Here is a 10,729-nt window from a genome sequence, read left to right as displayed (position 1 = left end):
AATGGCAGCATATTGCCTCCAACATCTGGGTCCTCATTTTACCAACTTCGGAAGGATGGAAGGCTGAGTCCATGTTGAACCCTGTCAGGATCAAACTCCAGGCTGTGGCAGTTAGCCTGTAATACTGCATTCTAACCGTAATGCCACAACATTACATAATATTTTCTAGCAATGTCATTCATGAGCCTGTGTGGGTGGAAACTCTTGTGGCCTCTCAATGCAGTTTATAGCAACCTCTTTTGAGAACATAACAGAATTCTAATAAGATTTTTATGCATTATGCAAATTTATTGTAAAAGTGTACTCTTTTAAACTCTAATGCAGCTTTGCAGGAATAAGATTTAAATTACAGTAAATACATACACAGACTAATTCACATTTCTAGACAATTGTTGGTTTAGAGTAATGTAAATGCACCTTGTTTATAAACCATGTTTATAATACACCATTATCATACTTAATTAGCACAGCAAATGAATCCTATCTGCAGACATATAACGGTTTGACATACACAAGCCTCACAATATGGCTCACTGCAGTGTGAGAAGTAACTAAAATTCTCCTTTTGAAGCTGCAATCTGATCTAGAGACAGAATTCCTAATTCCATCACCTACTTCCAATTTTCAATTTTCTGATCTGTGTCCCTTGTCTTGCAAATGGTGCAAACCGCCACCTCGGCAGAAGAAAGATTAAGCAGCTCGTCTTTGCCATCCCCTTTCCATACTTTCCATTTAGAATTAAGGATGATCAGAGATACAAATATTTTGGCTTCATCTTTTACGAAATATATATTATGGGGACAAGAGGCAATACTTTGCTGTCTTGAATTTCGAAAGCCTAGTATAACTCAATTAGCTAGGCTAAAGCAGAATGGATCAAATCGATTATCTTCCGTTTGATCTCTTATATCTTTTTAAAAATAAATTCTTGTAATACACTAATGTCTTTTTTTTTTTTTGCTTAGGAAGTTGGGAGAACCCAGTACGGTTTACAAACCGCAGTTTGTTCAGGAAACCACGATTGGGCAAGCACTGCGAAAATACAGTTCTGAATGTATTCTTAACATACCATAACATTAAGTTAACGTAACATAAATGTATTCCCCCCCTTCTTAAATCCTCCGTCTATTTTATTTGTTTCTTTGGTCCAGCAAAGCAATTTTACATTCATTTCGGACTAATTAAGAAAATTAGCCCCAGAAAATTAAGTCCCCAAGAAAAAACGTCTCTCAGATCGCCGAGGGCGGTCTCAGAGCCCAGTTAATCAAAGTCTGACGATCGAATCATTTCAGACTACATTTCCCAGGACGCACCGCGTTTTCTCCGGAACGAATAGCTGGAGCACTTCCGGATCACTCTAGCATGGCTTCTCTTGGAGTAACCGGCTGCTTTAAAAGCGGGAAGGCGGGTTTGTTGCTTCCAAGGTGTCTGCTAAGAGCCTCGTGGGGATGGAGGGGGTATTGCGACGGCCCGGGTGCAGGTGAGTTTTGGCGGCGGCATCAGGTAGTGGCCGCCTCTTAGATGTAGGGATGGCAGAGTAGGGGGGAGTACTTCGACGGGAGCAACTTCATTGAAAGAATACGAACAAATTATGGTTGCTTTAGTCCAGGGGTCTCCAACCTTGGCAACTTGAAGACTTGTGGACTTCAACTTCAAGCTTTGCTGGCTGAGGAATTCTGGGAGTTGAAGTCCACAAGTCTTCAAGTTGCCAAGGTTGGAGACCCCTGCGTTAGACCCTCGTCCTTTCCTCCGTTCGAATTCATGGATTTCATGTGCAGCTAGATCCAAAAGACCATTAAGTAAAGCAAAGAGGTGCAGTAAACTTTGCTGTCATTGCTCACCGTCCAGATTTTTGCAACCCCATCTGAGTTGCTCAGTTCAGGCACCCACAACTTTGTTGTCGGCTTACTGGAAATCATCCGGACCGGTCTTACTTGAGCAGCAAAAGTTTGAATTGTGATGATGACACAAATCGAAAGAAAACAAATCATCAGGATTTTGGTAGCTCAAATATGGTAGTCCGAGGTTACAGGAATTGAAGCACACACACGACCCTTGGAAAGCCTCAGACTGGAGAAAGTGTTCATTTGCCAAACTGAAATGATTTCTTTCAAGACGAATGTGCCTTAAAGCCTTATTCATCTCAATGGGATCAAGTTTCAGTTCATTGGGTTTATCCTTTTTGATTGCATTGCTAAGTTGGCAGTTCAGTTGATATCAATGGGAAATACTTTTCACTGTTTTTATTGGAATATCTGACTTTATGATGGTAGGATGTAAAGATGTAAAATCTAACAGTGAAGACAGGAAGTTGCTTACTCAGGCTATATCCATCATAATAATATATACTGACATATATTAGTATGATTAATGTATGTTAATATGATTTTTTTGGTGGCTCTTCTGGATCTCAGACCGAAAGAAGGCTTAACTGTAATTTGGGGGTGGGGGGGGTGCGGGGTAGGGGGAGTGTTCAGTGGATTTACTAATGTATGGTAGTTATAAGCGTAGTGCAAAAGGACAATAGACCTAAAGTCTAAAAAATGATGTTTCAATATTAGAATTTATTTATGAAATGTATATATATTGCCATGTCTACATTGATGTTTTCATGCATGCTTTCATCTGATGATGTTATAGTCATCTAGTCATCAGTATAATTCTGAGCAGTTTGCTTTTACTGTCCATGAGCCTGAAGTCAGATCAGAATTTACTTCCCAAAGACATGTTTCTTTTGCTTTACATGTAATTCTCGACTTACAACTACAGTTGGGGCCTGAATTTCTGTTGCTAAGCAAATTGCACCTGATTTTATAACCTCCCCCCCCTAGTGATTTCCCAGCAAATCACTATGAAACACTGCAGTTAATCATTTGGGCATTAAATGAATCCGACTTCTCCCATTAACTTTGCTTGTTGGAAGCTGGCTGGGAAGGTTGCTAATGATGACCAAATGATTCTTGGATGCTGCCAAGAGCTTGAATTTTTATCATACAATCATGGTGATGCCGTGACAGTTGTAAACACAAAGACCTATTGTAAGAAAATGTTTTTCAATAACGTTTTAACTTTGAAGAGTTACTAAATGATTGTAAATTGAGGACTACCTAGACCAGGGATGTCATGCCGTTGTCACGTGATGTATCATGACTTTTTTTCCCTTTGCTAAACCGGGCTTGGGCATGGCCAGCGTGTGATGCATCTGGCCTGTGTGCCGCGAATTTGACAGCCCTGACCTAGACTATCCTTTAAAGTAGGATAGTATTCTTTGACTACAGACAAATTATGGGTAACAACCATGTGTGGTATAATAATTTACCTTATATTTTGCTGTTTATAAATTAAGCCATTTTTATTCATGTCTCCTTGGTTATATTAAGGGAAAATTACTTTGTTAATAGTATCCTGAACTCCAACACTTCTTTAATCAAGATCAAAAATCTGTATGAAATCCCTTTGAAGTCTTCATGCTTGTGTCCTTCAGTTGTGAGGGAGCTGCAATTTTAAAGCCAGCACATGTTTGGGATTGACTGTTTTATATCCTTGGAAGCATCCTAAGAACCACAGATTATATACTGTCATCTGCAGGTGGATGGAAAAGTCTACCCATAATAGCTCTGCTATTGTCACTTTAATGGATAAGATAAAGAGAGAGTATGCCAGGGTATACTTTATATCTCCCAAGATGACACTAGAATGAGAAGTAATGCATTTATTTTTCCTTTCTTGGGATTAGTGAGATGGAAAATACAAATTAAGCAATAAAAAGTGTCCGCATCTTCTCCTACCTTTCCAGAACAAACCTTGCAAGCCATGGATTTCTATTTGTCCCCCTGGTTTCTTGCCTTTTATTCACAGTATGATTCCTCGGCCCATAAACAACCTATACCGGTAGTGCAATTACTGTGCTTACCCGCAGTTGCATATAAGGTTTTAACCAACAGTTGATAAACTTTTAAAAGTTTTTTTTCTTCATGATATAATTTAATGTTTTGCTGTTGTGTTCTAGCATTTGTGTATTTTGTGTGAACTGCTTGTTTTACAGAAGAAACCAAAACCGATCTTCCAAAGCCTTGTTTCATGGATGAAAAAGTTCAGAACTTGCTCTCCAAGATGACAGGGATGGATTTGGAGAAAATTTTCAAGGCAAGAAAACAAGAGCGTAAGCCTCCTGTATACAAGGTCATGACAGAAGCTCAACTGGAAGAGGTATTTCAACTGTTCTATGACAATAAATAGATGATGTGTTGATTTGTTTCTATGTAATTACTTACATGATTTCTTTCCTTTAGGCTTCAGCACAAGCTGTTAAGAAGGCTAAAGAGTATCTTAAAATGCCTCCTGTACTAAATGAACGGGAACCCATTGATGATGTATTAGCTGAGGACAAGATAATTGATGGAACTGAGCCCTATAAATATGTATTTACTGATTTAACATATGACATCTCACACAATGTAAGTCTTTTAGATACCTATGGTAATAACTCTGAAATGTAGTATGGCTTAATTCTATTTTCAGTTTTACTGATAGGCAGTGTTGTACACAGAGCAGTAGCTTAATAGTTTATTTTTAGGGCTAATTTCAGTGACTGAGGCTTTTCATATCACTTATGGGTTTATGAGAAATCAAGAGTTTTTCAAAGCATGCCACTTTGTGACATTGTATACCCATAGCATTTAAGTTTGACTTGGGCTAAGCGATACTTTTAATTTAGGTTAGCTTAGTTATTTTTTTTATTTTCCCAGATCTGAATTGCCTTTTATTTTTTCTTTGCAATATTCTAGAATAAATTAATATGCATAATGAACATTTAGAATTAATCAATTAGCTTTAAAATAGTTAACAAGTAGTCCTCGAATTACAAGCAAAATTTAGCTCAACATTTCTGTTGTTAAGCAAGATGTTTAATGAATTTTGACCCACTTTACCCCCTTTCTTGCCATAGTTGTTAAGTGAATAGGCTTCCCTATTGATTTTGCTTGTCAGAAGATCACAAAAGGTGATCACATGTCCCTGGGACACTGCAACTGTCATAAATTTGAGTCAGTTGTCAAGCATCTGAATTTTGATCACATGACCACAGGGACGCTGCAGTGGTCGTAAGGGTGAAAAATGATCATGTCACTTTTTTCAGTGCCTTTGTAACTTTGAACAGCCACTAAATGAATTGTTGTAAATTGAGGAGTACCTGTAATAATGTTTGCAGAACAGTTGGGAAATGGCTACTGAATTCTACATGAGATCTCAGTGCCTAATTTTTCAATTTGTAACTACCTTATTTTTTTTGTAAAGGCAAAAATAAGAATTGAGAATTGAGGCAGCAAGTTAGTTTCTAAATTTTCCCATTGAAATAACAGCATTAGGGTATTTCAAGTGACTCCTTTGTCTGGATATATCATGGATGCAATCTTTTTGTATATAAATACAATATATGTCACCCATTCAAATAGCTGCTAGGAATTTCTCAAAAGTTAGTTGATATTTTAAATTTATATTAATTCCTGTCTACTTTAAAATGAAAAGAATTAATGGCTCTGTGAAAAATTGGAGCTTACCTATATTTTCTTTTTCAATTTTAGCAGCGATTCATTGTAGTTCGAGAAACAAATGGAGTATTACGCAAGGCCACTTGGGAAGAACGGGACAGGATGATACAGATCTACTTCCCAAAACAAGGCCGTAAAATTGTCCCTTCATCTATATTTAGCAATAAAAATGGTGCAACGGTAAATACAGGAACATTAATTTTCCTCTCATGGTCTTTAGATCGATTTAGTTGGCTTATTTGAGGACAATTGTCTAGTATTATCTTTTAAATTATTAGGCACCTAACTCAGCTTGTTAAACCATAATTTAGCATGCGGATATGAATACATGGACATGTTCCCCCTCAGTCTTATGTTCTAGTTTAACTGGATTAAAAATAAGGTGAAGTCAATTTAAGGTTTTGATTAGAAAGTTGATATTAAACTATAGGTATGTAGCTTTAATACCGGAATACTAATGGTTTTCTGGTGGGAAAATTTACCTTCATTTGAACACTTGATTTGCATACCTGAATAGCTTTTATTCCTGGAATCTTACTGCAGAACTGGGCTAAGCATTCTAATTGCTTTGTGGAAAATTTAACCAAAGTTTTTGACATGAAATGCTACCTTTCATTTGTATACAATATTTCTTGTTTCAGACTATGTTTCTTCAGGACCGTCATGAAGAATTCCTTGATCGCTGCCTTCTGCAGTTTGACCCAGATTCAGCTGAATATATCAGAGTGAGTTATCAGTATTTCTCAGTGGAGAGGTGAAGCTTGGGAACTGCTCACCAAAATACTGTAAATGAAAATTTGTGAACTCTTTAGCACTGTTTGTAGTTGCAGTGGATCTGAACTTCATTTAAACCTTATTAATAGATTAATTCTGGCTACACTATTCTTTTATGTATTTTATTTCTATCCTGTCACAGTCCAAGCAACTCCTTATAATTTTAGACAGTATAAAAACATTTGTGTTCATTTTGGGATTTGGTTTATAGGGGAGGTGTGTACATTGATTTCACTAAGAAGTGCGGAATCCGCGTGGTAGACTTATGATCATTTACACTAGAAAACATGTAAATAGCATGCAATTCATTTGATGTACCTGTGGTTATTAGTGACCCCCTGAAGTATGCTTTGCAAATCACTGCTCAGAAAGACAGTCCAATATTTTCAATAAGTTCATGATGCAATATATTAATTTTGATGGCATTTGTTCAATCAACTCATTCATGGACTAAGACGAGGGCACAGATCACCTTGCACTACTATAGAATTATATATATACTCAAAACTTTGCTAAATTTCACTATTGTACACTTCTGAAAACAAATGTTTTATGATTAGTAAATATGCTTAAATATCTGAACAGATTCATCATGAGACATATGAGGATATTGATAAATATGGAAAATATGATCTGCTGCGTTCAACAAAATATTTTGGTGGGATGGTCTGGTACTTTGTAATTAGGAAGAAAACGGAAGGATTGCTGCTGGACATGATCCAGAGAAATTTGTAAGTACTTTGGTAAACCAATATTTTTGTATGAGAGGAATTCACTGAACTGTTTCACTTGGCAATATTGTATTAAAAATGAGCCATGTTTATTCATATTATCTATTCAAATTGAAAGCTAAGCTGATTAGTACTTTTTGGAAGTTCCCCAAGAAATTCCATTGCTCTGGGCTAGACTGTAAAGTTTTTTCTTTTGGTTGACATTGGCAGTCTCTTCTATACAGCTGCTGAAAAACTCTTTTCTGTAAATCCCTAGGAGTTGAATTTCAGTTGAGAGCAAATTTATGTTTGTAGAAAAAATGTACTTCACAATTTTAGATTAGAATTTTATTGCTCTTTAATTTTCTCTTGCTACTGTTACAAGTATTTCATAAATAATTACCTGTTTTATGTTGTGTCTTAGTTCTTGGCAAAAAAATTGGATTGCTAAAATTTAAATATTAAGAATTGGATTTGAAATGTAACCTTTGTTACAGAGAAGCTGAACTTTTTTGAACAAAAGTTTATGTGCTACACAGTAATGGATTATTTAAATTCATCAGTATTTCTTTTGCTATAGGCTAGTAACATTAAGCAACCTCCCGCATTCTTAATTATCAAAATGTTCAAATTAAATATATGAAACTATTTAGCAGTTGTTACAAATTAACTTCTGAATTTCAGGTTTGAAGATGCTGTAAGTTTAATTACCCTTTACCATATGCTCCATCCTCATTGTGAATCAGCAAGACAGGCACAAGAACAAGATATCCAAGGGATAGATTTAATTAAGGTATAATATACTTTTTATGAATGTAAAAAAGTTGACTGTAGAAAAAGCATACATCAGCATTTGCTGGGAGTCACAACTTTGCATCTTCCTAGTGGCTGTTAGAAATAAATGCAGTTTATTCATATTCAGAATTTGTTTTTAAATTTTGTGTAATTCTTCTCAGCCCTATTAGCTGTCAGTTCCTTATTAGAAGTTTAGCCACATAAATTCACCAATTGTGTTAGTATAAGAGTCCAGGATGTTATTTTCAAAATCATATTGTACACCTGATTATCGTTTTAATCTTTTTACAGGCATTTGCAAAGGCAGAAACATCAAGAGCCAGCTACATTGAACTTGTCCTACAGGCTTATGAAGCACTTTCGCTTAAGACTGCAGCTTCACAAAGTGACTAGATCAATAAAATCATTTAATGTCAAATGTATGGGAAAGGAAGAAAAATGTACATAAATCTTTAAAAGAACATTTTTATACCACGAATGATAAAAATAATTATTCCACAATTTCCTCAGCACGCCTACTTTTTCATCTTTCTTTTAAATCAATCTCATTCCTTTATACACCAGAGACTGAGGGAATCCAAAAGACATTTATTGGAGAATTGTTTGATCATGTGATACCAGCTTGCTAATGTATCTAAGGAAGCCTACATCACAATGGGGAAATCTATATCTGTACTGTAAAAGACTGTCCCTATTTATTTTCATCTTAAATATAAAAAAGAGCCACTTTTCAACAAGACTACACTGACAAGCATAACTAGGTGTAAGAATGCACATCAGTTTAAAAGTTCAGTCAGACATTTCTTCATCCAGAAAAATATCGGTGGTATCAATATCCTCCAATTCCAAGTTATCCAGATCTACATCCAGGTCCAGTAAAACCTAAAAAAAGATATAAGTAGTTAGGGTAGAAAAAAAAAAATCTAATATTATTAGCAAAAAAAATAGACCATCATTTTGCAATTTGTAATGGTCACTTGAGTAGTGCAAATGGATGTGGAGCTGCCTTGGCTGCAGGATATATTCTGCCCTGTGTCACAGGGCAGAAAACATCCTGCAGCCAAGAAGGCTCCACGTCCATTTGTACTACTCGGGTGACTGAGGATATAGATAAACCTCCAAGTGCCCTCAGCTACTCTCTAAAGGAATGCAAATGACCAGCTGTTTTCAAGGAATATAAATCCTTCCATTCCCCACCATCCAGTCAGAGCTGAAGAAACTTCTTGGATGAGAAGTGAAACAAAGAAAAAACAAAGTCCAGTTACCTCCTGAAAAAGCACCTTTGGGATTTAAGTGTTAACTTGTTAGAATAAGTATACAATCCTTATTCAACATACAACTAGTTCTATAGTTATATAAGTAGGTAGAAGAGGTTGGGATTGCTATGACCCACAGAATCAATATTAGAATGAAATCATCAGTGCAGTAGTATAAACCTGCAGAACATGATAATAAGTAAACAGCTTGTAAAAAAAACCCCAGTCTTTTAGCATGCTTGGGACACAAAAAATAATTCCTAATAAACTAAGATAATAAAACAATTTTAGTAAAAATATTTTGAACTACAATTACTGAAGCTTTTTACTATGTTGGATCAATGCAGAAATTCCTTAACCTCTTGCCTTGGTTTGATATGATTAACTGTATTCAAACAGTTTATTTCTTAGGAACAAATTGGAAAACAAATATATTTTAAAAAATATTGTTTATCTTAATTCCCACTGCTCTTTGAAGGCTTTTAATTAGTATTTTAGAAAATAAGGCAAAAAACTGATGTATTAGTGTCCTAAGGCAAAAAACCTGATCTATTAGCGTAGAGGGCCAACTTATATAAAAGAAAGTTTACTGGCTTGCACTCAATTTATACTATTACTTGGGTCTGCATAGCCTGCAAACAGATTTAATTTTGACACTATCACATAAGAAACTTGAAACAAGGAAATTACAGTAGTAGGATTAGAACTTCCAAAGTGCTTTCTTTCCTTTCTTTCTAGTATAGTAAATTTACCTTTTCATCTTTGATCTCAACTGAAACTTTTTCAGCAACTGGAGGCACTATTACAGGCCTAGGAGATGGGACTGATTCATCTTCTGGTTCCTTATAAAGAGAAGAAAGCCCCGCCACATAATGAAGAAATAATGTATACCATTCAATTTCTTTATTTTACTGACACATCTTTTCCATTATTTATGGCTATCAGTACTGTAAACATTGTTCTCCTAACATAAACTGAACATACAGTGAAACCTTTAGACCAGTGGTCCCCAACCTTTTTATCGCCGCGGACCAATCAGCCTTTGATAATTTTACCGTGGCCCGCTGAGCGCGCGCAGGGGTGGGGGCTTTGGGCCACACGTGCGTACCTGCGCGGGGCTCTCTTCCCTGGAGCCTTTGCGCACGGTCCAGGAGCTTTTGCGCACGGCCCAGGAGCCTTTGCGTTGCAGCGTTCATGTCCCCCGGCCGCTACGCGGCCCGGTGCCAGGTACTCCACGGCCCGGCACCGGTCCGCGGACCGGGGGTTGGGGACCACTGCTTTAGACCATCCATTCAGTGGACTTTAAAAGCACCAGATAAAATTTTACTTTCCCACCGTCTGTTATTTCTAAAGTAATCTGAACAATTTGTGTTACTATTTTTTAAAGATTTATCCCACCCTTATTACTAAATCAATGAACCTATATAAATACGCCTTTCTCTTCCCATTTTCCTGACAAACAAGCTCTTTTGAATCTGTGAGGTGGGTTGGACTGAGTAGCCCAAAGCCACCGAACTGGGATTCATACCTAAGGAAGGACTAGAACTCTGTCTCCTGGTTTTTATGCCAGTACCTTAACCACTATTCCAAACTGGCTCAATGTTACATCATCCAGCTACGTTGTATCAATTGCACTCATCGTCTA

At 36.6% G+C, this 10,729-nt stretch overlaps 2 protein-coding genes across 3 annotated transcripts in view; one reads left to right on the top strand and one right to left on the bottom strand.

Moving 5' to 3' along the window:
• The first annotated feature begins 1,362 nt into the window (after window positions 1-1,362).
• On the top strand, window positions 1,363-8,221 carry MRPS22 (mitochondrial ribosomal protein S22). 2 transcript variants are annotated; one of them, XM_070944869.1, is made up of 8 exons: window positions 1,363-1,480; window positions 4,046-4,209; window positions 4,293-4,457; window positions 5,586-5,729; window positions 6,191-6,274; window positions 6,909-7,054; window positions 7,718-7,826; window positions 8,120-8,221. In XM_070944869.1, the coding sequence occupies exons 1-8, from the start codon at window positions 1,363-1,365 to the stop codon at window positions 8,219-8,221; spliced, it is 1,032 nt and encodes a 343-aa protein (XP_070800970.1). The 2 variants fall into 2 exon arrangements, with proteins under 2 accessions (XP_070800970.1, XP_070800968.1); XM_070944867.1 differs by having other exon boundaries at window positions 5,583-5,729.
• COPB2 (COPI coat complex subunit beta 2) overlaps window positions 7,367-10,729 on the bottom strand; it is a 22,668-nt gene continuing 19,305 nt past the window's right edge. Inside the window, exons 21-22 of the mRNA XM_070944866.1 lie at window positions 9,837-9,926; window positions 7,367-8,710 (exon numbers count right to left, since the gene is read on the bottom strand). Of these exons, the coding sequence (XP_070800967.1) occupies window positions 8,618-8,710; window positions 9,837-9,926 (183 nt within the window). The 3' untranslated portion in view covers window positions 7,367-8,617. The remainder of the gene's footprint in view (window positions 8,711-9,836; window positions 9,927-10,729) is intronic.

Source organism: Pituophis catenifer, unplaced genomic scaffold, assembly GCF_029215685.1.
Source record: "Pituophis catenifer annectens isolate HBS135680 unplaced genomic scaffold, rPitCat1.0.hap2 SCAF_6, whole genome shotgun sequence".
NCBI lineage: Eukaryota > Metazoa > Chordata > Lepidosauria > Squamata > Colubridae > Pituophis > Pituophis catenifer.
This window is presented reverse-complemented; position numbering and strand designations above follow the sequence as displayed.

Bases quoted from the DNA above. Each gene is read 5' to 3' on its own strand.
- MRPS22 (XM_070944867.1), top strand. From the start codon at position 1,363: ATGGCTTCTCTTGGAGTAACCGGCTGCTTTAAAAGCGGGAAGGCGGGT. The intron at 1,481-4,045 runs GTGAGTTTTGGC...CTTGTTTTACAG, and splicing joins TTGCGACGGCCCGGGTGCAG to AAGAAACCAAAACCGATCTT. The intron at 5,730-6,190 runs GTAAATACAGGA...TTCTTGTTTCAG, and splicing joins GCAATAAAAATGGTGCAACG to ACTATGTTTCTTCAGGACCG.